The 25,449-nt window shown below is 36.0% G+C and overlaps 3 protein-coding genes across 7 annotated transcripts in view; 2 read left to right on the top strand and 1 right to left on the bottom strand.

The window, feature by feature from the left end:
• Positions 1–16,323, bottom strand: part of LOC117233873 (lachesin-like) — a 59,898-nt gene extending 43,575 nt beyond the window's left edge. For 2 of the 5 annotated variants that reach the window (XR_004493427.1, XR_004493428.1), the window contains exons 1-4: positions 15,194–16,323; positions 13,808–13,977; positions 11,161–11,371; positions 10,562–10,689 (exon numbers count right to left, since the gene is read on the bottom strand). Coding sequence is in view for 2 of the 5 variants with exons in the window: in XM_033494537.1 (XP_033350428.1) it covers positions 10,562–10,689; positions 11,161–11,371; positions 13,808–13,977; positions 15,194–15,233 (549 nt within the window). In the remaining 3 variants the exon portion in view is untranslated. The remainder of the gene's footprint in view (positions 1–10,561; positions 10,690–11,160; positions 11,372–13,807; positions 13,978–15,193) is intronic. The other 3 variants (XR_004493426.1, XM_033494537.1, XM_033494536.1) reach the window with 3 other exon arrangements.
• Positions 16,324–18,151: 1,828 nt separating this feature from the next.
• LOC117233815 (CDK-activating kinase assembly factor MAT1) lies at positions 18,152–19,792 on the top strand. Its single transcript, XM_033494418.1, has 2 exons — positions 18,152–18,567; positions 18,625–19,792. The coding sequence occupies exons 1-2, from the start codon at positions 18,444–18,446 to the stop codon at positions 19,461–19,463; spliced, it is 963 nt and encodes a 320-aa protein (XP_033350309.1). The 5' UTR covers positions 18,152–18,443; the 3' UTR covers positions 19,464–19,792.
• Positions 19,793–24,399: 4,607 nt separating this feature from the next.
• The window catches only part of LOC117233803 (protein Wnt-1-like), a 77,527-nt gene continuing 76,477 nt past the window's right edge, over positions 24,400–25,449 (top strand). Inside the window, exon 1 of the mRNA XM_033494406.1 lies at positions 24,400–25,127. Coding sequence (XP_033350297.1) covers positions 25,048–25,127 — 80 coding nt within the window. The 5' untranslated portion in view covers positions 24,400–25,047. The remainder of the gene's footprint in view (positions 25,128–25,449) is intronic.

Here is a 25,449-nt window from a genome sequence, read left to right as displayed (position 1 = left end):
ATGTTTTCTAATGTTTCACACACTTTCATAAGTCACTATATTAACTATACATATTACATTGATAGATATTATTAAATTTTATTTTATCGTCAGTATTATTCTTATCAATAATGTCGACCTTTCATAACGCCGTGTTCATAACTTTGGGATTACATAACCTACATATCTACGTATTGCATATTTGATTTTATGGTTCATCATTATGTTATCGTATTTCATTAGTACTACTATGTATACTGAAGCCAAATAATTGCTTTATTATAACTATTATTTTATTATCAGTTACTAACTTTCGTATTAAGGTAAAAGGTCTCTCAGAGATAAACAGAATTTTACTTATCAAGAGTTAAGAGAAGAAATTCACGTATAAAATAAAAGATTTTATTTTTTGAGTGATGAATATATTAAAGACAGAGAAAAATGATTCTTTTGTATCTTTCGCTATTTTTTATGTATTAAAAATATCTACTTATGAATATTAAACAACAGGAAAATATTATGCGTTTACTAGGAAGTATGTCGAAATATCTAAGAAAAGTTACCACATAATATGATTCTCTGAAATCATGCTTCGATTGAAAGAGAAAGAATAATCTAAAAAGAAGCAAAAACATGTAATATCAGTGAAGTATAAACAAGAATAATAAAAATATTAAAAAATAGTCATATTCGTGTGGTATTTGCATTGAAACATAAACTTGATGAAGAAGAAATAAAAGTTTGTGGAAACAGAAATTTAGCATTTGTCAAAAAGTTGTGTAAACGTCAGTCGAATATTTGGACTGAGATTCGAGATTGGTGATTTTTCATTAGGAAATGAAACGAGAGGAAAGGTTGGGAAATACCAGCAACGATAACATTTTAAGAGATATTACTGAAAATAATCTACGACAAACAACAAGAGAAATAGGATTTTGAGCGAGAGGAAGTCATTCTACCATTATTCGTCGCTTGGCACGAATAGGAAAAGTAAAGAAAATGGGTGAAATGAGTTGCGCGTGAGTTAACCGATATATCCAAGCTTAGACCAACAGATATAACCATCTGGTTATTTCACAGAAATAAATAGAATTCATTCTTCGAAACGTTTCTCGCATTTTCGACGAGAAGTTGATTTTACACGAAAAGTGGAGAATTTTGTAGATACGTTGATATTATGTGTGGCGGATCGGTATCAATAGGACGCCGACAGGTCGAGGCATCAACGCGGCGCAACACTTCCCGCGTCCGCGGGATCCATTGGATCCGCGGGTACCAACCGTCAACATCAGAGGGCTACGACGACAACGAGTCTATCTCGCTAGCGGTCGAATATACAAGCGAATGATACAAATACCGCACCTAGCGAGACCCCCTCTACGTCTACGGCAGGGACTACCGAACATAACCTTACTGACGACTCCACCGGTAGTCCCGGGACGAAACGCAAAACTCTCTTTTCATCCGCCACAGATGTAAAACGGGGATGCTATATCGTAGGAAGATTACTTTCACGTTTGAAGAAACAAATGAAGAGATCACTTGTGCCGCTGATTATATAGAAATCAATCAATCCTGTTACACAACCATTAACATGTGACACGAGCAAAAATTTATCAAAGTCATACAACGATTTGAGGAATAAAATATAAAGTTTTAATAAATAAACTGTAAGCTTTGGAACTTTTGCAAAGGATGTAAAAAAATGGCCATTTTACGACCTTCTTGCGAACGATAAATTTGGGAAGGAAGGGAAACCGTTATAGCATTTATGTGAAATGTGAAAGTGAAACGTAAACTAACTGGGAAAGTTGAAAAAGATGAGCGCAAAGATGAAAAAATGGCAGTCAAACTTACCTACGCGTTATACTTAATCTTCATCTTCTTCGGATTCTGATCCACCTAATAATTCTTTAGAAATTCTGCTGGTAAGTGAATTGAAGTTTGGAATCTAACAAATCATAACAGTATCATAAAATCGTTGGCTATTGTTCTCACGTAACAACAATCTGGTACTACATTTGAAAAAAATGAAGATTAAGTGTGTATGTAACGCACGGGTAAATTTGACCCACTACCACTTTTTCATCTGTACGTTCATCTTTTTTCAACTCGCCCATCACGTTTCGGATAAACGCTAATAACAATTTTCGTTCTTCGAGGGAGATGCTCTTAAATGAACCGCGGTGCAAAAAAATAGCCATTTTTTAACATTCTCCTTTGATTTTTAAATTAGAATATGAAACATTGAACACTTATCGATGGATAAATTGTGAATTTGAAAATGTTTGAAATATGAACTTTTTGATAATTCCTTAACGAATAAATTACTTGGAAATTTGCAAAGCCGTCTGGCAGAAAAAATAAATTAATATGTTATACCATATAACAATACAATATTTATATAAAATTGGTTTTATATCTCTTATAAGACCATTAGTTGGAGGAATTACATTTTCGAGTAACGGAGATGCAACTTGATACTTGCTGTTGAAACAGAATCCGACAAATAATTCATTATTTGCTTCATTAAACTAGGGCAAAAAGTAACAGACGAACAATTTTATACCTTCCATAATTAACAGGACAGTTGGATGTTGTAAACTTGAATTAGCGAATAGCTACTGTAGAAACGAAGTTACAAGGATATCAGTACAATGTAATAATACCGATTCACGAAAATGCAGCGACTACTTCATTTACAGCTGTCAAGTATGAAGATTCCTGTTTTATTAAACGTACTACGTTTCATTATAATCTTTCGTTTGTTTGGAAAACAAACGTACTGTAACAAATATCTGCATTTATATGTTTCAATAATCCTCTAATCCACTTTAAATATAATATTCTTCCAATTAAAATTCGCCAATATAATTAACTTAACACTAACCTTACCAGACCTGGTCAAATGACCAGTTTCAAAATTTCATTTTAAGTTGTACATTCATTGTTATTTCTTTGTGTTATTCATTGTGTTAACAAAAATTGAGAAATTGATTGTTCAAATAATATAAGGGTTTACATAAAGTCAGATGAACAAAAGGGATAATAATGAATGTACAATTTTAAATTAAAGTTTGAAACCGAGCCTGGTAAGGTTAGAGTTAAAGAAGAAAAAAGTAAAATAAACGATGAAATAAAAGGCAAATAAAATATAAAAGCGTAGGAAGTGAAATTTAGTGTGAGTATTTATCGCGGAAAGCAATGAATAAATACGATGTAAATATATAGGTATATACGTATAACACGGCGTGAAATACGAAAATTACTGGAAATTCATACGTATATAGATATGGGCATCAATTTTAAATTTCCTTTTGTCTGCTACTGCATATCTATTTTTAAATGTCCAATACTATCGAACTGTAGTTTTGTATCGGATGGCAGAGTTTCGAATTATTTAGCACAGCGATTCTCAAACCAACGCTCTACGTCGCACGTGCACGATGTACATTATGAAATATTTATCGTCGATGTCAGATTAAATGATTTTGTTAAATAATTTTATTAAAACCGAAATAAAGACATATTTCATTTGTTTTTAGTATCGTAAATAACCAATCAAGGACCAAGCAGTAAAATAGCGCATAGAATTTGAGTAAACATGATACCATTGCACGATGAATTTTAGAAGTATGAGAATTTGAAATTTTGAAAATGTTGAAGAATTAAAATTTGAAAATTTCGTACAATCAAAAATGCGAATGGTGGTACTGAAATTGTTCAATCTCGATATCGATATCTATCTATTTTTACATTTTACTCTACTTAACCTCACTTTTCGCATCGTTCCATAAATATTATTTTGAAAAATTACTAAAAAAGTAACGAAGCCTAAAGTGTATCAAACCAATCCCAACCTCAAATCTCTCTCTCTTTCTCTCTCTCTCTTAAAGAACAAACAAACAGTGACCCAACAAAAGAAGAAGAACACAACTCCAACAATGAAGGAAACGACAACCTAACCCTCACAACTCACAGCAAAGTTATGTTTAACTAACGAAAGATGTTCTTACTTAGACAGGCGAATGTAGTGAAGCTGTGTGCGTGAATGAGAGAAAGATCGTGTTAGATGGAGTAGTTGGCGTGGAAGTTTAACGAAGTATTCGAAAAAGGTAATCGTAATAAGCAGCGAAAGGAGAAAAAGAACCTGTCTTTACCGGAAACGGAACTGGCAACTGATGTAATCGGGCGATTAAATAATTAATTCATAATCCTCATAGATTTTAATGACGAAAAAAAAAAAAGAAGAAGAAATCAAACAAAAAATAGAAAAAGAGAAAGAGGTAGAGGGAGAAGAAAAAGAGCAACCATGTCTGTATCGGGGACGAAACTGATGGCTGATGTAATCGAATGATTAAGATATTGATTCATAAGCTTCATAGATTTCAACGACGGAAAAAAAAACGAGAGAAATCAAGCAAAAAATAGAGAAAGAAAAAGAAATAAAATGCAGCAGTACCTGTATTGGAAACTAAACTGATGGCTGATGTAATCGAGTGATTAAAATATTGATACAGAGGCCTCGTGGATTATAACGACAAAGAAAAGGAAGAAGTCAAAGAAAAAATAGAGAAAGAAAAAGAAAAAGGAAAAGCAGCTATGTCTATATCGGAAACGGAACTGATGGTTGATGTAATCGAGTGATTAAAAAATTGATTCATAAGCCTCATGGATTTCAACGACAAAAAAGAGAAAAGAAAGAAGAAGAAGAAGAAAGGGGAAGAAGAAGAAGGAAAATGGGAAGAAAAAAAAAATTAATCCGATCGTTCTGCACGGTCACCTCGTCCACGGTGGGCGTCGAGTGAATCGTGAAAGAGAAACTCCCCGGTGGAAACCCGCCTAAAAGGTGGTCGGAGGAAAAATAACAAAAGGAAGAGTTTGAGCAAGAAGTAAAAATGGACGCTGCTGAAGTTGGAACAGACGAAAAAAGAATAGGTGGAGCACTTTGGTCGAAGGAGGAAAGGAGGGGAAAGAGAGGAAAGAGTAGTGGTGGGGGAAGTTGGAGATCGAAAAAGTTTTTTTTATCGACTAATTGGTTCATTGCCTTATTGAATATAGTAGAAATGGTATTGGGCAGGAAAATAATAACGGAAAAGAAATCGGTCTCGTTGGAATTAGGAGAATCGGAAGGGTAGCAATAGGATGAATGTGAAACATGAAATATACAATACATATATCTAATTCATAAATCGATGGATACTCACATCAGTTGCATGTGTTAATTTAAATGATCTTTAAATGTGCATACAAGTCGCTAATAGGATTGACTAATTATAGAAGCAAAGCGGTAGTCTAATTGCAATAACAAGATAGGTTAGGTTCAATCATACAAACTTGATAAAATGAAAGTACGCAGTGAAGATGGCGAATGTTTCTCAAGATTAACGGTAGTCGTGACGTAAGAAAAATATACTATCATTCAGAAATCAGATATATCACTACCATGCGTTAATTTGTATATTTTTAAAACACGGTAACATAAGTTGTTGTTATTATTAGTAGGATTAGCTAATTATGAGAGTAACGGAATTAACTCGTCCTGTAGACCCTACATATAGAAAGCACGATATACAGTAACACAGTGGATATTTATAATAGTTCGTCAAATTATTCAACAATTATTATTTGTCTTTTCGAAATAGATTCGTTTTTTAGCAATAAATACTATAACAATACGAACTATAATGCACTTAGATCTAGGAAAAGAATAGAGGATTATATAACTTTTTTTAATGAGATATGTAGTCCATTAATCTTTTTCTTGGGTCCGCCGATTAATACCTTAATTTACGACCTCGCTATATCTCTTCCACCAACTATACATTCAGGCTAGGGATAAATGACCGTTATAATTACAAGATGAAGCTGACACTTATTAACCGGGTGTAATAGAAGGAAAACTAAATTATATTATATCTCAAAAATCTTATCATAGACCTGTTTTAAGAAAAATTATATAACTTGTAATAAAAAATTATATACTTGTTCAAGAAAAAATTCATATACATCAAAAATAGATAATTATTTTTTATCTTTCTTAGATATGCAATATACACTTTAAGGTTAAGTTTAACTATTCATTCGAAAATTGTGTACATTCAATCATATTTATTTACAATAAAATTCACTATATCTTTTGAAATCATGCTTGAATTAACGAAAAAAGGTAACGAATGGAAAATTATATATCCTTCATATTTTATTTCGCTTCTACCATGAAAATTAAATAGGAGTTCTTTTACTATTGCTAACACTCCTCTATTCAAGCAAAGGTCACTATCATATTATGTCGTGTATTGTGTCTTCTTACAATGCTAATAAAATTTTAAAATGTTTTATACAGTAAATACAATATGGACATAAAAGTTTTTATGATAAACATCCAAATACTTTTATAAGCCAGTCCATGTCAATAGATATGTCTTAAAAGATTAAACCTGGTAAATGTTTGGCGACTTATGAAAAGCGTTGTACTTCTGTGACCTTCGATAAAGGATATAATTAGAGAAATCGTTTTGAAGGGATTTTCCTCCCAAGGGATATACTTATACTTCCGGTGAAGAGTTTGGAAGGAATGTAATAACTCTAGGAACATTAAATCTTCCGCTAACTTTCTCATCGATCGGAAATTAATTACGCCGGAAGTCTGGTTAACGCCCGCGGGACTGATTCTTCGTGACTTCCCGTTTTCGCCACACAGCTCCACGTTTTTTCCTATTTTCATGCTACTTTTAAATGCTTCAAAGAGAAAACATCTCCTACAAATTCGTATACACATATTTTACGATTCGATCAAAATATCTTTGCAACTGTGAAAATAGTAAATAAAAAATAACTGTTTTAATGAAAATTTAGTGATTCTTGTGGCACATAAATCTGTACAGCGAAATTATTAAAAAATTTGACCGTTTAAATAAAGAAATATCTCACCTGTTACGTTTATTTTTAAAAATTGGATACTGCCTTCTCGCCAGGTCGAAAAATATGCGATATCTCATTGTAAATATAGATGTATATGTCACAAAATATTACTATTGCAGTTAAAAGTATAAAAAATATGAAAACTCAAGATATTAAAACATTAACCAAAAATAATATCGTAATATTTGAAAGTCTTTAATTTTCGTGACCTTTGTATATTTAACTGCTATAGTAATAATATTTTCACATGTATAGATACGATATACAAAAGTTAATTATTATAATTGTTGAAGAATAGAATTTTATTTGCGTGTGTTTGACTGCTACATTGAACGCTACTTTTTAATAATTATAACTGATTTTTTTACATTTCTACCAAACGATACAATACAATGACGTGAATAGTATCTGTTTCATTGTTGCTAACGATAAATTTATGTCCACCAGAATCTTAGTATAGAATAACCTTTATGAATAAGAGAAAGATACCTAATCGCCAAGTCCCTATATAAATCAACAATTCTTAATATCTCTATAGCAATGCGCCATTTTGCAAAAGATTTTAAATCCAGATATCCATCCACGCTCTGCCGTGGTGCATGTACGACTGGTACGGCCCACGCGACAGAAACAGCGTCGACACAATCATGCAGTTAATCCCATCGCAAACTTCTCCAAACCGAACTTGCAAAACTCACAATCCCTCCTCAAACAATGCTACCTCCCTTGAAACACCTACAACGACCACGAATATTCATCACTAGTGTACTCTATTGACAATTCAAGAAGTAACAACGTAAAATACTAAAACAAATATACAATCAAAAGAGTCGCAAGATAGATGAAAAAAACCTTTATTTATTTGAAGGAAATTTTAATAATTAACCTATTAATCAGAGAAGATAATTTAATTCGTGAAACGGATTCCTAACCTCTCATACGTAATAACTGCCTTACATACGATATAGTATATTTGTATACTATACTGCGTTGAGATTCCAGCTGAAAATTTGAAAAATAGATTTACAAAGATGAAACTCGATCCATTTGATTCATTCTTAATGTTTTGATTACAGCCATTTCTCATTGAACTCAGCTAATAGGTTAAGCTAACTGCTGGCAGTTGAACTCGTGCACACTAACGTGAACGTCTGTTATACGAACTTCAATTATGTTGGTTAATAACATAAATTCGTCTCGTTTCTATATTTACAACAATACATGTAATAACAACAGGGCTAATTTGCCACACAATATAATCTAAGTTCACATATGTTACAATACATCACATATGTACAAATTATTTACCCACCAACAGAGTCACGTGAATAGAAATCTACTCTAACGAAATAAATAAAACAAATAAAACATCAAATTACAAGGGAGGGATAAACCTAATCCAAATCGAAGAGTTAAAAGAAGAAGGAAATTGAAAAAAAAAAAAGCGAAGAAGAAAGCAAGGGGAAGAAAAAAGGGAAGAAAGGCAACACGAAGACCATAGTGTGTGTAGTGCAGGTGTTGACACACTGTCTGGCGTTGAACGAGAGGGATATGCGTGGAAGAGGGACGAGAACTGATACACCAGAAGCAGCCTGTTTGAAGGGGGAATAGGCGAGATAAATAACGGTGAAGAGGAGTGGTGGCGTGTAGGGGAGGGACGAGTTGGTAGAATGACGAAGAAAGGACAGCATATGAGAGAAAAAGGGAGACATCGAGCACTGTAAAGTCGATAGGGTAGGTAGAGAACGCTAGAGTAGTAATGGTGGGGATAAAGAGTGAGAACACGGATGAAGAGCGTGGACGCGAATGAACAGAGGAGAAGGGGAGGAGAACGATGGGATAGAAAAGATGAAAACGAGAGGACAGGAGGTAAGTGGGGTAGGGGGTAGGGGACAGCAGTTGGAGGGACGATGGAAAATTGCGTATACCGGGCCGAAGGATAGAGCGGGAAAGTGGGCGTGCTCTGTTGCATGGAAGGTGACAGAGATAATGGGCATGAGGAAGAGGAACGAGAGTAAAAATGAGTGAAAGACAGTGGAAAAGCCTGCGAATTGTAAAGACAGACGCGGTGGTACACAAAGAGCCAGCTGCCAGAGAGAACTGACACTCTTAAGAAGGATGGACGGAAAAGACAATGCTTGGTTGGGTGGGAAAAGGATGGACGAGGCAGATGTGTATAGGAGGGGAAACAGGAGGAAGTTCAAGAGATAGAGGAAGAGAGGAAGAGAAGAAGAAAAGAGAGGAACGAGGTGGAATTGTAAAAAGGAATGTAGAAAAGGTTGGAAACAAAGAGGGCTGTATGTGCAAAAGGATTTGAGGGAAAAAGAAGAAAAAAGTGAAAATGAAGAGAAAGAGAGAAACGAACGAAAAGTATTGAGACGGAGGAATTAGGTAGACGAATTGGTGAGATAGTTTTATTCATTGCCTTCAAGCGAAGAATCCACTCTAAGATACCGGAGTTGTTAGAGATAAGGGTGTAGAAGTTGATTAAGAGGCTAGACCTGGTAATGAAATGAATAATAAAACGGGCTACCGCTAATTGAATATCAATGATACATACAAGATACCGGGGGACTGCAAAAGAGAAAGAATCGTTTCGTAATTGAATACTATTTGATTCGGAATACAGTTCCAGAACAGGGTGAGGAAACTTTCCCGTAAAAATGAACGAGGACGACGATAGTAGCGAGGAAAAGGAGTTTTCGGGAATTCCAACGCGATCAAAATTCAGTGAGAGCGTAAATTTGTAAAGACACGGACGAAAGCCGCGGTTCTCGTTCCGTATGCCGTGGAGCGTGGCGACCGCTTCTTCGGGAAATAATTGAATAATTCATTTCGTAAACTACAATTTGAATAATTTCGAGTCTATTCGCGGGAATTCGCTCGCCTCGTTGGTAATACGTGTATAAAAGGATACTCGTTAGCAGGGAGGAAATTAAAAAAACGAGAACAGAGAGAGAAACGAGTATGAAAGAAAGTGGGGGGGAGGGGGGGGGAGAGGAAAAAGAAAGGAAAAGAAAAAAATGGAAACGTGGCGGTTGGGAAAATTAACCTTGCTTCTGGAGGCAGGTGGTTCCCTCAAATATTCCTTTAACCTAGTTAGAAAAAATTACATAATTAAGTGGCCGATATGACCACTTCTGACTCCGATCTTGCGTCGTGCGAACAATGTTTCGTAATTCACTGTACCTAGCGTAGAAAATTCTGTTTTCGTCCTCTTCTCCCGTCATCGCACCCTATATTTTATCCCGTTATCGTTTCGTAGTTTCTATATAACTTGGGAATTTTTCTGCTAATATGAAATTGAATTTATTAAAATTACACGTTGAACGTCGTTCCCATTAATTGATCTGATTTTAACAGGATTCCCCTGTTATTGTTATCGGATACTACTATACCGGTATAGGTAACAGAAAATATGAAAAAAGACACGACTCCGTGTTCTTGCGATCGGGATTAAAGTTATATACGTTTATCCGTGTCTCACGTTAATGGTGATCAATAACGTTCTGCTCGCCCTACTTTCGGTTCTTTCTTTTTCTGCGATAATTTATACGAACGGGCATAAAATGATTTGCGCAACACACACACGCGCGCGCGCACACACACACACAATGTATACACACGTATATACAGTCATATATCAAAAATGCAATACCTCGTGGTCATGGGTCCAATAAATGGCGGTCGGTGGTTCGGGGCTGTGACGTACCACGCAAGTGAGATTCATGGTGCTGTCCTTGTTTATGAACATCTCTGGTTCTCCAACGATCGACGTGACAGGTTCTGGACAATAGAAAATAAAGGAAAATATGACTCACCATACGTAATAATTTCTCTTCGAATCGAACAAAAATAAAGAAGAAAAGAACGATGTGAAACTAAACCGGCCAATGAGGAAGGGAATATATAAAACATACACCATGTTCCTCTTTCATAAGGTGAAATTCACGCGGCGATGCTGTGCACACAAATTGGCTGCACGTACAATTGACGAGGAAAAAGACAACTGTTTAATTGAAATTCACAGTAAAGTCAAAATTGCGAAAAAATTCTCTATAGCTACGCTTGATTGCACGCGGCAAATTGTACAATTGCTTATGGACACGTTGGTCGTCCATTCGATAGCCGTTCGACTGAAATGAAATTAACGAGTATCCGGTGACGAAACAAGAGAGACAGGCTGATGCGACGGGAAGATTGCGAAACACAAAACACACGAATGAAGAGTAAAGAACAGCATAGATGTGAACTTACCGACGACGGAGAGATGCATCGAATGGCCGATTGGTGGTGTCGTTGACACTTGACACTCGTAGATCCCGGAATCACGACGCTGAGGATATTTCACTTGAAGCGTCCAGTCTTCGGTTCTGGGAAAGTGTGATGCCACGAATCTTTGGTCGGATGTATACGTTTCAACGCCAACAGTTAAAAGATGGATATCCCTGTGCCTTACCCAGGAAACCTACATACAGGATATATACAGGTATATGCCATATATATATATATATATATATATACACGTATACACGTGTTGTAGCATAGAAGGGATCAAAACACGTAGTAAGCACAAATCTCATAAGGTGAACATAAAGCAGACTTGAAAGCGGATCAATGGTGGCCAGCGGTGCTATCACGTGTAAGTAGATGCCGTTGAATAATAAAACGACCATCGACGTGTAATTTTGCGTGTGAAACTATTTAAAGTTGAAATCGAACACTTGCGTTTAACTATCAATTCGCATGAATAACTGCTGGAAATTGATTCCATCTCTGATATCCGATAAGCGGCGGTCCGTTTAAATAATATTCTCTATCGGCTACCGAGAGATAGTCGTATATACCGATTATTTGTTGACTTTTCCATCGAATAACCGAGGAATGTTTTTTTAAGCCGTGACTAATACGCGTATCGATGTTAATTCGAACAATAGAGTTTTCCTCCAACCAGGGGTGAGGAAAGAGAAAAAAAAGGAAACGCGGACAATCATAGAGATTTACTGTACCGTATTTTTCAGGGAATGTTCAAAAAACTGTGTAACGTATCCCTCTGATTCTCATATTATCTGACGCGTAAAAACCGCTCGATGGGAATCCCGCGCCGATGACACGTATCACAGGTGTGTGTACACGTGCGCACCGTAAGAAATGTGATGTTGCCAGGACAACAACGACAGCGTAGATAACTGTAATTAATGCTCCTGTAACGCGTCCTGATATATTCACAAACATCAATTTGCATCAGTTGGACACACCGATTGTTGTCGACTAAATAATTATTAACGTTATCCGCTACATGACAAACTTTTTGTCTGTGTGGGTCTCACGTATACGACGCACATACCGGAACAAAATGCGATCCGATATGCATGTGTATATATATGTACATGAAAATCGTTGAATATGCATCATTCGATGTATAGACTCTCTGTCTGTCTGTCTCTCCCTGTCTCTCTCTGTCCCTCTCTCCCTCTTTCTCTCTCTCCCTCTCTCTCTCTCTCCCTCTCTCTCACACTCATAGAGTCAGAGTAAAACGTTCGTACTTCACGCCTTCAGCGATCGTCATTGATTGCACGCTGATGGTTTAATGCCATTTGTTGTTCTGGCTCGTTAAACCACGTTTCCCTGGCATGCGCGCGCGCTCTTGTGTGCTTCTAAATAGACTACAAATTAGTATTTAGGACATACCGATAATCGGTACATCGCGTCGTCATCGCACAAAAGAATATTAACGAAAAAGTGGTGACGGATAACCGTGGGTCCTGGCTATATATACGGAGACGGATGAAACGCCATCTTGTTAGGCTTTTATAAAACGCACTTACTCAAGACCTTGCCCATAGTATTCTGACCGATTGTGATTAACCAGTAGCTATTTAAAATTCAAGTAGAGCTTAAAACGTTACTTGCAATTAAAGCTGACTGAAGATGGGCTGGCTGGGTTTGCATGAGAATTATAGCGTTCGCTTGAAACGGCAGACTGAGCAGTAGACTTTCGAAAAGGACACGCGCGTGTACCGCGATGAATTATGCACCGGATCCCATAAGTAGCTTGATGGAACCCTGATATGTGCATTTACCGCACGACACGTGATCTCTTCGCGTGCTCTCGCTATGCCTGTTAAGTCGACAGTGCTTTTTTCGGTATACCATAATATCCTTTCTTCTCTAATGAGAGATTTCTGACTTGCGTGACCCCAGCAACAGCATAGAAAGAAGAAAAGGTAGAACGAAAAAAAAAAAAGAGACGAAGAGAGAGAGAAAAAAAAACTTTTTTGAAAACAAAGTGCACTTTGTACAGCGTTATCGGTGCTTCGCGAAAGAAAGGTTGAAGAGCAAGCACGGACAGGGATTAAAGGAGACGGGATAGGTGGAAGGAGTGGAGGGTGCGCGAAATAAAAACTGCTCGGCCGTGCATATTATGAAAAAGCAAAAGCTTTCTGTTTTACTTAAATTTCTCCGGTAAATAGGGGAATTATAGGTAACAGAAAAACGAACGATAGAAAAGAAATAGGAAACTTCGTTCTTGTACCTATCTGTATCGCGATAGCTAACTTCGACTCCGTTATGCCGTAACCGTCTAATGGCCGAACTTAAATTGTACATATTTCGCCACATTATGCAGTATATACCAGACCGATTCTTTCGCTTTTTTCTCTCTTTCAGAAACACAACCGCATTATACTCTCTTTGAAAATCGTCATTAACTCCATCGAACACATATACCTGAGCTTGAAAGGCGCTGCTGTTGCCATCCCATTAACGTTTCCAAGCGAAAGTAATTACGAAGAGAAAAATCTCCGCGAATTATCGAATTTCTATCCGTTGCTGACAGCCGATAATCTCGTTCGCGGACAGAGACCACGTGACTCGCATCTTTAATAGAGGAGAGATTACCTACCGTACGATCGCCCAGATTCCGTACTCGACAGGTGAGGGTGGCCGTTTTGCCAACCAACGCGGTGACATTCCGTGACGCTGAGATGTCAAAGTAAGGTCCACGGTCGAGTGGTTCCAGTGCCCGATTCTCGTGCATCTCGGAATCGGATGTGCTCCGGGCAAGTCTTTGCACTTTAAGAAGAAACATACACGGAACAAAACCAAAACAACCTCGCGCGCGTACATGTAAAGATTATATATATAGACACACACACACACACACAAACACACAAACACACACACACACACACACACACACACACACACACACAAACACACACACACACACACACACACACACACACACACACACACACACACACACACACACACACACACACACACACACACACACACACACACACAAACACATACATAGAAACAAACACATATAAATGCAGAGAAAAGCAGCTTTCAATGGGCTCGCTTCAATCTCCAGATTGCGGTGGATTGTTCTTTGACCCGAAAGATTATTTCCCGTGCTTCGCTGCACCGCGAACCGCTATAAGGCCGGAAATCGCGAGTAGAATAGAGAAAAGAGGGAATGTTCGCCACGTTTCGTCATTCGTTATCGGAATTTTGTTAACTCCTCGTGTTTACCGCGGAACTCTCGTACGCGCCAGAGGAGGCGTGTACGATATACGGGCCAGAAGTGGCAAGAAATCATTTTAACGTGTCCCGAAGTGGTACGCGGTAAAAGGCCACGTATATAATACATACGTACATATGTATATCTGCACGTACACATATACGTGCATCTCCTATTTTCGGTTTCGGACATAGACCTTGCCTACGTTTCGTCATAAAGTATTAAAGTAACTCGGTAAAGTTTCAACGCAGCAGTTTCAGAAACTACTTTATCTCATAATACGTGGCAGTGAACTATCGCTGGCAACCCGTTCTGTCACTTTTCTCTCTTTTGTGCGTATCCCCGTGGAAAAATATATCGCACCCCGAGTAGCAGCAGCAGCCGTCGCGTTATTATAACGAATGTTCCCAATATTTTCATCGCGGTACCCGTCGTTGCTCGTGTAACCGCGATTATATTCGTATTCGTTGTACTTGAAACGGCGTGCTTTATCCGCCCCGTTTCATACCGCTTGCAATCAGCAGGGTATACACACGAGAAATTACCTCTTTTTCTCATTACCCATTATTTTCAATCTAAACAATTTTTCAAAGAGAAATTCTTTTCAAAGCACGGCGGCGAGGTTGAGTGGCGGGGTGAAAATTCAGTTAAATCGTTTTAAAAAGCATCATTGTTCGGGCAAACTACGATTACGCAAACCGATTCAAAAAACAATCCGCCTTGAACAGTTAAACACGTGGCTGATGAATTTCCACTTACCCGAAAACAATAGACCCAGAGTAAAAAATAAACTCTTCATTTTTTGTTTCTCTCTCTCATATTCGATCCACGATGTCGCTTGATAGAACCGTCGCGTTTTTCAAAAAAATCCACCACAATCTTTGTTTCAACCGGCGAGATGTATGGGAAAAAGGAAAAGGAATGGAATAGTAATACGAGATTTATACGAGACGAGATAGTGGGAGATAAAGGAGTTTTCGCGTTCTCCGCGATCACTCTTCCTCGAGACCAGACTTTCACTTATCAATTATTTCCATCGAACCGATCCATCCCATCCGCGATGCTTTAATCTTCTCCCTGGTATGGTGCAATAATCCAAAGTAGAGCGTTCGATACAGCATTTCGCGATACAAAGACTAGCGTAGAGATCAAACTCGTGAAAAGAGATACGAATCGATAAGCATCCGATTTTCCTTTAGTTTTTCACTGAATGTCGCCATTATGTCTCCGCTATTCGAGATCTACGCGTTGGCATGCATAGAAATCGCCCCCGATACTTCTTCCCCATAATAGTCCGTCTCACTCCCACTTACGTGACACTAGTGCTTCTCTCTTCCCGCTGGAACGTGTCTTTATCCGTGAACTACTTAATTGACCAACGGTACATAGATGAACAAAACCTCTCTTTTTTACTTCTTCGCGTTCTTTGAAATTGACGAACAAAAACAACTAAAAGAAAGGGATATTCATTCGACGACTTGTACACCGTGTTCTTATAATATATATTCTACTATGCAAATCGAACGATCTCAACTGATTTTCATTCTTCTGTACGTAGCAACGGGCGGTGGAAAAAACAGAGAAGTCTAGGTGTAATCTCACGTTCTACTCGTATTTCGTTATTAAACGAAGCGAACGATTAACGTAAAGTAGATGATCTAATTCTTCTGATTCATGGACCGTGTTGTCGAACGAATTGGAAAAAGAGGAGTATGCGTCTGAAGCGTGTGCGCGGATGGATCTTCTCTCCTTAGTGAGTTTGGTACGTTGAACGAGGAGCGCGGCGAGCGTAGACAGAGCACGATAAAACTCGTGTACGAGTATCCGAGCGAAACTGACAGTGCATGCGACACGGCCCGGGAGAGACGCCCTGCCATCTGTCCTTGCACACGCCCCGCTTTCCCTCACCCGAAGTCAACGGGAAGATGGGGTAGACATCGTCCGGCGCAAGCGTATCCCTTTAGTTCTATTACAGGCACGCACACAACGATGCATAACGGGGTGAGCGTGCAGCATCCCTAGTCAAGAATCGAATTCCATACTGGACCGATCGTCGTCCTCGTCGTCGTCATTGTCGTACACGTGTCACACGCACCAACACACGTTATGCACCGTAACAAATTTCATGCAGCGCAACGCAAAGTAAGAGTAAAAGAGAGAAAGGTAAAAGAGAGAGAGAGAGAGAGAGAGAGAGAGAAGAGTCAGTCTTTTGCATCGTTTTCCACGTAAACGGGCTGGATCGAGCTTATCGCTTCGATCGCGGTCCGTATGAAAGACAGTAAACAAAACGAGGCTGTTTCCTCGAATGTTTTTGACCGTTGAAATTGCTCGGACCTGGCTATCGAATATCGTACTATACTCATCGTAATGCTCGCTTTAAAAATGCCAAAATATTTGTCGTTTATGCGGTGTTTGCGACTATCAATGTATTACCATGACCTCCTCTTTGAACGTACGTTTGATAAATAAATTTTCAAAAGAAATCGAAATCACTTTTCGTCATTTTCGGATTTTTGAATTTTGTCATTTATTACATTTAATAAACAATTAATGAAAACCTATGAATTATATTTCTGTTGTATTTATTCAAATTTAATAATTGAAACGTCAATCCTTTAAATATGTAAATATCATATAGCGTGTTATAGATACAACTATGTTGGATACAATTATGTTAGATACATGATATACAGATATATATACGTATAGATACAAACGATACGCGTAAATCTCGAGAAAATTTGCCGTTCAAAAAAGACATTATGTGAATCTGCTTGGGACGAGAAAAGACTGAGATAGGGTGCTCACTTTAGGAAATCTTCCATGGAACAAGATTCTGGCTAATCTCGGATATTTCGTGTTAGCGGGACAGATGTTGGGTATATCTACGTTTACTTAAGGAACGTCGTTGCACATTTTTCACTGAACGTCAAGATGGTTTTACAAGAAGAGGTTGAATAATGGGCGTTTGTAGTATCAGTCGTTGGAAAGAAGAAACAAGGAGAAGCTTTAGGAAGTACCAAAGCACACCACCCCCTTTTGTTCTGTCGAGTATAATGGACATGCATCGCGTCCCTTTTCTGCTGCTTTTTAATGTATAATTTACACGATGGAATTGAAAGAGAAATCGATGCCCTAAATCGTTAGAAGTGAAACGCACAAAAGACGTACAGCTTTGGTATCAAGGGATTCGACTTGAGTTTTCTCTCTTCGTGAGAGATTTCTTTCCCTCTTTTCTTTCTTCTTTTTGCCTCGGTAATCACGTAACAGTACGCGATGATCGAAAGTAGTGGAAAAAGCGCAGATTCAGTCGATGATAAAACATGCAGTGCACGTTTTTCCGATAAGTTTATCTTCTAATTTATTTACGGTTTAGGCGCTTAAGAGCAAAGAATAAAAACGGAGAAATACAGCTATAATTCCTCGAATTACATTGAAATTATTCTTCGATCTGATACAAACATTTCTTTAAAAATGATGATATAAACAATTATTTAGCGCTATAATAGAATTTGTATTTTACATTTGTAACATTATAGACTCGTTACTAAATCGTAACGTTGCATTGTAATCAGTTAATTGATGAATTATATATGACAATTAATTTATGGAAATACTATATATTATGCTTAATAAGCATTTAGTTTGTGTGGTTATGAACATTTTCGATATCAATGATTTCGATAGTAGAAGCTTCATTATTCGATGTTACAATATCGATTGTGGTTCGAGTTTCAAATTTCAAGATGGTAGTAATGTGAAATTTCAAGTTTTATAGGTTAAGTCACGGAATGACAATATTACGAATCCTTTGCCAGGACATCCAAATATAAAAATGTTATCGTATTTTGGATGTTTAGCTATACGGAGTGATTCAATTGATTAGAATTTAAAAATTATGTCATACGTCGGAATGTGAATTTTTTTACTCTTTAACCGATCGATCAGTCTGCGAAAGCAAACTGTGGTTCCTATAAGTTTACGTACTTGTTTTTCGTACCTCGTAAGAATGGATGATCAAGCTTGCCCAAGATGCAAAACTACCAAATATCGAAATCCATCATTAAAAATGATGGTGAACGTTTGCGGTCACACGTTGTGTGAAAGCTGCGTGGATTTGTTATTTCTGAAAGGTTAGTATCTTTGAGGTTAGTAATCGTTAAGAGAATCTTATCATATAATCTTTGTAGGTTCTGGCTCATGTCCTGAATGTAAAATTCCTCTGAGAAGAGCGAATTTCCGTGTCCAATTATTCGAGGACCCTATGGTAGAAAAGGAAGTAAACATCAGGAAAAGAATTCTTAGAGACTTTAACAAGAAGGAGGAGGACTTTGCAACGTTAAGAGAATACAATGATTACTTAGAAGAAATTGAGACATTAATATATAACTTGGCTAATAATATTGACGTAGTAGAAACAAATAAGAAAATAGAACAGTACAAAAGAGACAACAAAGATCAAATAACAAAAAGTAAATCTAAGATTGGTAGAAACGAATATGAACTGGAAGAGATGATCGAGTTAGAGAAGCAGAAAGAGGAAGAAAGAAGGTTGGAAATAGCTAAAGAAGAAATTGAAGCTAAAAAGAAAAAGATCCGTGAGAAGGAAGCATTAATAGATGAGCTTACATTTTCGGAAGGAAATGCAAAGAGCATTGTAGAGACATTTGCCTCTGTCATACAAGCATCTAAGAAGGAACAGAAAGCAGCACCTGCTAAAGTCACTCAATTTAGTACAGGAATTAAATTTACTAATCAGGGAGGTCAGAGTTACATGCCCATACCAAAGATCGAAGAAGGTCCTCTGTATTGTTATACTCCTATTAGACAAGGGACAGATGGCCCAACACCTCCTAGTTGGAGAGAATTGCAAGCTCGTGGATACGTCTCTCATGTACGCGTTGAATCCTCAGCAGAAAGGGCAGGTGGATTTAAAGCACATGTTGCATGCTTAAGAGCCTTGCAAGAATCCATGGCTGGTTTATATCACAATCCTTCGCAGAGCCAAACAGAATTCACAACTGTATAATTGTACAAACTGTTTTAATACCAAGAAAATCATATCTCTAGTTTTATATATAGGATACCATTAATGATCGTCTAATTGTCGCATACAATCCAAAATCTCTGATAAATCGTTACTCAATAAGTAATACATGTCAAGTTAATTAAGTACATGTGATATAATCAGAAGTTGCAGGTATATGTGCCTTGTATATTTATGTAATTTTAGTATTATATATTGTATATTACAATTATAACATGAACACTACATGACTGTAGTACCTGTGCGTAGATTAAGAAACAATCATTTTTTGTTTCCGTGCAAAATAAAATTCATTTTGTTAAAAATAATAATACATGTTAATAATTTTCTCTTTTTCCTTACCATCGTCGAAAGATAAATTTTTGTTTGTGTTGCAACATTAATAGCGGTGTTGGTTAAGATTAAATATGTACATATTATAACTATTGCTAACTGTGTAATGTGTAATCATCAATCACAAACACATGGCATTCAATGCTCTTTTGAGTTTCACATCTTGATAGTCGCTTGATTCCATACGCATTTTTATGTCGCATGCGACGTTATCGGTTTAGTACAGTACTAGTTTGAATTAGAATTAAAGTCTTGTATGAAATTATAAATAAAATATAGAACAGGATATGCTGTAATCGCAACAAAAGTTATTATTAATTATAAGTTAATATCTAATTTGTTAAAGGGTATAGGATATAGCCCTTAGAAAATTGTTAAGAATATTTAACCGTATTATATTTGTTTCTCCAGTAATTTTACGAATAATTGTTTTCGAAACCAGAGAATGCTATAAGTCATGACAATAAATTTAGATTCATTAAAACAAAAATAAAATCCTAAAATAGATCTCGGAAAAAATATTTTGAAATAATTTTGAAATATTATTGAAATGTGCACGAATGTGATAGAACTCCAGGGAGTTAACTCGTATGTGGACTCAAATAATCATATTTGAACATTGAGCTCGACTTACCAAATGTAATACGCATGAATGGATGACAAAATCTCATTGCATTACATTCGATTTGATTGCATTTGCTTCCTCAAACCTATGAATATGGTTTGATTCCTTGGTTTTGTGCGGGCATGGAGAGTTACATTCCATTCATAGACACTTAATAGTTACATTTTGTATTGGCTCTGACTTTATATGAATTAATTAAATGAAAAATTAAGTATTGTATTGAAAATTAAAAAATGAATTTAAAAATAAAGGGTTATTTAAAAGGTTTCAAAGGTTTGGTTCATGTTAAATAAAATAAAATAAATCATTAATTCATTTGTTACAAATCGATGGTAAATTAATAGTGGGATTCTTAACAATGAATGGGCAATTGTTGTAAATTAATATTAAATTATCATAATGTAATTAAATAATTGTTATAAATTGATAGTTAACATGTTATAAATTAACGACTTTAATGTTATAAATTAATAGCTTAATTTTTATAAATTATCAATTTAATGTCATATATTAATAGTTTAGTTGTTATAAATTAATAAGTTTAATGTTATGAATTAATAGCTTAAGTATGATAAAATAATAGTGTAAATATTAGAAATTAATAATTAAACCATTAATAAGTAAGCAAAAGCTCTGTTTCGAACTTCACAATGCGAAAGTTCAAGGAAAAATGAGTTCGCGCGCAAATCGAATATGCCGTATATACTCGATAACATACCGTTAACGGTGTTCCGAAAGGTTAGTCGCCTCTTGACTATGCGCGGTGTTTACTAATGTCATGAAGAGAGGTTTTTTCATTATAACACAATGAAATTAAATAACTTGTTAGTTTTTATTCTAACTTACTACCTTTAACAATTTGTTACAATAACCACGTTTATTACTTTTATATTTTTTACGAGCTAGAACTAAATTTACACTTCTTTGGTACTTAGGATTGTGTTAACCTATTGTTGACTTATTAAATGCTATTTTGTGACACAAATAGTTGTATTGCAATATATAAACATTAAATTGACCACTTGTAAAGAATGTACACCCATCCCGAAGAGAACAGAATTTACTTATACATATATATATATATATATAATGTTTGAATTTATAATGGTTACAGATTTCTCGAAATTTTTTTACTAGATCTGTGATTTTTGCCACCCGTGGTAATATATTTTAACAAATTATAAGTCTGTTTAATTTAATTTTAAATATATACTATTGCTCAACAATTAATTATTAAAACATGTTTTCTAATGCACAACTCTGTTTTACTTTCTAGTATAAGAATAATATAATATAAGAATATAAGAATCTAATATAATAGATTTCACGGTCAGATAAATGAGTTTAATGATCATAAGTTTATTTAATCCAGTGCTGAACTGAAGTTTTGTGTGAATAAACGGAGCGTGTTCAAGCATATAGTTCAAACGGACTTATAATTACAAGTATCGCGGCGTGAAGTTACTCTGATTTTTTTTTTAAGGTCTGTATATCAGAATGTGAATTATGGAGTCCCATTTAACGTCAGGTCTATCTTGTCCTTAGTTAATGAATGGAACTTCGTATCTCACGTTCTTAAATGCCAACCTCAGAAGAAATAAGAGTGTTTCTTACACCCTCTAAGATTTATTATGGCGAACTTTTCAACAATATCTGGTATTAGTACTGATGATAACAGAACTATTGATCGACTGTAGGTATTTTCCAACATCGATGATAAATGGAACAAAAATCGAGATAATCGAAGCGTATATAATTTAATTCCATATTGTAACATTCTTTGTAAACGATATTTTGTATTAAAACATACCACAGTAACATTATTAAAAATAAAAATTTTAATGAAAGATTGACAGTGATCGACAGAGCAAGCAAAAGGTACATGAGCAATTATCTAGACAGTGGAGACCTATCTAGAAGAAAACACTGCCCCTTCCAATGTTCTTTTTGCATTTAAATTAATCATAAAGGATCCATTAAAAGGAAAACATTATAAAAGCATATTTTAAATTTTATATAACTTTACATTTAACATCTTAAAAAGTACTGATATTAATCAACACGTTTTACGTATAATATGCTGTTATCGCGATAGTTATAGTTATTTTATATATGTAGTTGTAAAATGTCGTTCAAGAGAAACACACGAGAAAGGTTAACTAAAATGCATAGTTCTCAAAAATTCTTTTTCTTGAAAAAATTATAATAAGTTACCATTATGTTGAAATCCGAAACTTCCACTTAATTAGTTCACTTCATTTCATTCAACTATAATTAGATAATTGTGTAATAATAGTGTACAACTGTCCATTTTATTTTACAAATGACAGTAATAAAACGTACATCAAATTAATAGCAAATATATTTCGTGATAATGTATTACAGTACTTGACTTATTCCAAATAGAATTCACAGATTTCCAATATAAATACGATCCTCGAATAAAAACAAGTTTCAATAGTAGTTATTTAGATTCTAAATAGAAACAAATACGACGTTTATTTCATCGATCAATATTTACGTATCGAATTGGCAGCCGATTCAAATAAATCAATAGTTGAAAAGTAGATAAAAGGATACGTGTAGCCCAAACAATAAAGAAGTGACAAGTGACACCATTTTACTTTAGTTGACTTTTCGTGAATGTGAGGTTAATAGAATGTTTTCGTTAAGACATCTGTTTGATGACTGAAATATTTATTTTCACATGAAGTTTACGTTTATTATAAACAAGTGAATGATACAGAATGTAAAATAAAGTTCTAAAAACATAAACCAAACAGTATATTAATAACATGCATTAACTTCGACACGTAATTTTTTAAGCCTGCAATATTATAGGTCACGGTATAGATGTACATATTTTCATTACACATAACTGTATAACATGATAGTATATATATATATATACATATACACATATTGGATACATTCTAAGAATTCCACGGATCGTAAATGTCTAACAACTCTAACATAACAAACATAACACGGCACGACACGAAACGATGTAAAATACACGCAACATATGTAGGTAAGCATGTGTAGTATTTGCTTGAAAATTCTCGATTTCAGTTATTTGTTTTATACATATGTATATCTTATGTTAGAAGAAGTGATTTCTTTTGAAAGCTATTTAACAATTATTCAGCAATTAACAATATTAATGAATCTACAAATATCAAGTTGTAGGTTATAAATTCTTTTTTGGAATTTTACATTGGACAGGATAACCAAATGAATTGTAATTTATATTCTACTACATTCTATCTACTTTGGAAATTACATTTAATTGCTATACAAAAGAGTTTATAAATATTAATGACTATATTGCAGGTTTATCGTATACATATTTACAACGGAGCAGTCATTCGAGGCTGCAAAAATGTATATTTTACTTAAAGAATAAGACAAAGTTTTATATATTTAAGTTATAATTTTTTAATTCCGATTATCAAAATATGAATTTGTATAAATATTCCAACAATTTATAATTTATGACTCGTAAGATTTCACAATAACATTAACTAACTTACGTGTGTAAGTTAACTTTCCTTATTACTATATATACATACAAAATACAGTTCGATTATCGCAACGAAATCAAATCGATTTTCATCGATCAATTCGTACCGCAGTTTACACTCTGAGATCTAGAAGAATCGCGATAACATAAAATTACTCACGCCGCTGTCCCAACGTTTCATTTTTCTATTATGAAAATATTTTAGTGGCTGTGTTTCCGGAGTTTCCGAGTAAAGTCACGGAAACAGACGGGGTTGGCGAACGAATCGCGAGCGAGCGAGCTTACGCGCGAACCTCGGAGTCGGGACGGAGTGCCGAAATGCTTAATTAACGCGAGTGGAGCCTCGGTGGGGGGACTTCCGCGATACAGCCAATCGCGCGGCAGCAAGTGACCGGAGGTTCCGCCCATCGAGAGAGCCCCGTTGCCCTTTTCCTCGTGACTAGCAGCCACAGTACGTACGCGAACGTGCATGGAGTGTCATCGCGTTCGTCTTCGCTTCGCATTTCCAAGAGGAGCCTCTTATATTCTTCGCGCAGCACGATTCGCGAATTTTTAACTTTTACTTCAGTTACATTAACATTTATATACGACATAATACAAATTCTCGCATTATTCGTGCTCTCTTACCATCTGTAAAATATTTCGCGCGCTGCGAAACTCAACTTAATTCAAAATTCGCGGTTCGTCTCGCGGTATTGTGTGGTCAAAGAGTGCTTGTCGGGACATAAAAAGTAGTATATTTTTTGATCATTTATCGTATTTGTCACGAGATCAGTGATATATACGAGCCGGGAAACATGTAAGAAACACAGTTAAAAGGAAGAGAAAAGAAAGAAATAAAGAGAAAGCCGTCGCGTTCTCGAACTACGTCTGGAACAACGATCGAATCGGATCACGGACGACGTTCGATCTCGATCTGTCAGCCTCGGGATCGACTGCCGATGCGAATCCTCGATCGATATCGACGCTCGTAAGAATGCGTGGCTGAAACGACGGACGACCTTGTCTTTTCTTTTTTTTACCATTGAACCAACGAACGAACCAGCCAGTGTCCACCACGCTTTAACTTCGAATCGAAATTGAAGATGCGGCCCGTCGTCACGACCTTCTTACTCGTACCATTGCTGTTCATCGCGTGGCAAAACGGCGCGCAGGCCAACTGGTGGTGAGTTTGTACAACACGATTGTTTATGTCCACTGTGCAGATAACATCTAGTCCGTGTCATTAAGAGGCTGGATCTTCCCTCCAATACACACTCGTATTATTCCCTTCGAGGGGCACGCCTTGTGTCGCGAATAATTTAAATACATCTCCATACGACTCACTGCTGACTGTATAAAGATTACGTCTTTTTGTTTTTCTTTTTTTTTTTTCGTTCTTTAACGTGTTGACTGCCACACGAATTACATATATTTTGTCTTGGAAGCCACAATAAATTGAAATACCATATACTGTAAGATTTAATTTCTGCAAAACATTGTATTAT

The sequence above is a fragment of the Bombus vosnesenskii genome, unplaced genomic scaffold (assembly GCF_011952255.1).
Source record: "Bombus vosnesenskii isolate JDL3184/JDL3185 unplaced genomic scaffold, Bvos_JDL3184-5_v1.1 scf7180000013299, whole genome shotgun sequence".
In the NCBI taxonomy this organism is placed as follows: Eukaryota; Metazoa; Arthropoda; class Insecta; order Hymenoptera; family Apidae; genus Bombus; species Bombus vosnesenskii.
Note: the sequence above shows the minus strand (reverse complement) of the source record. Positions and strands in the feature narration are given on the sequence as shown.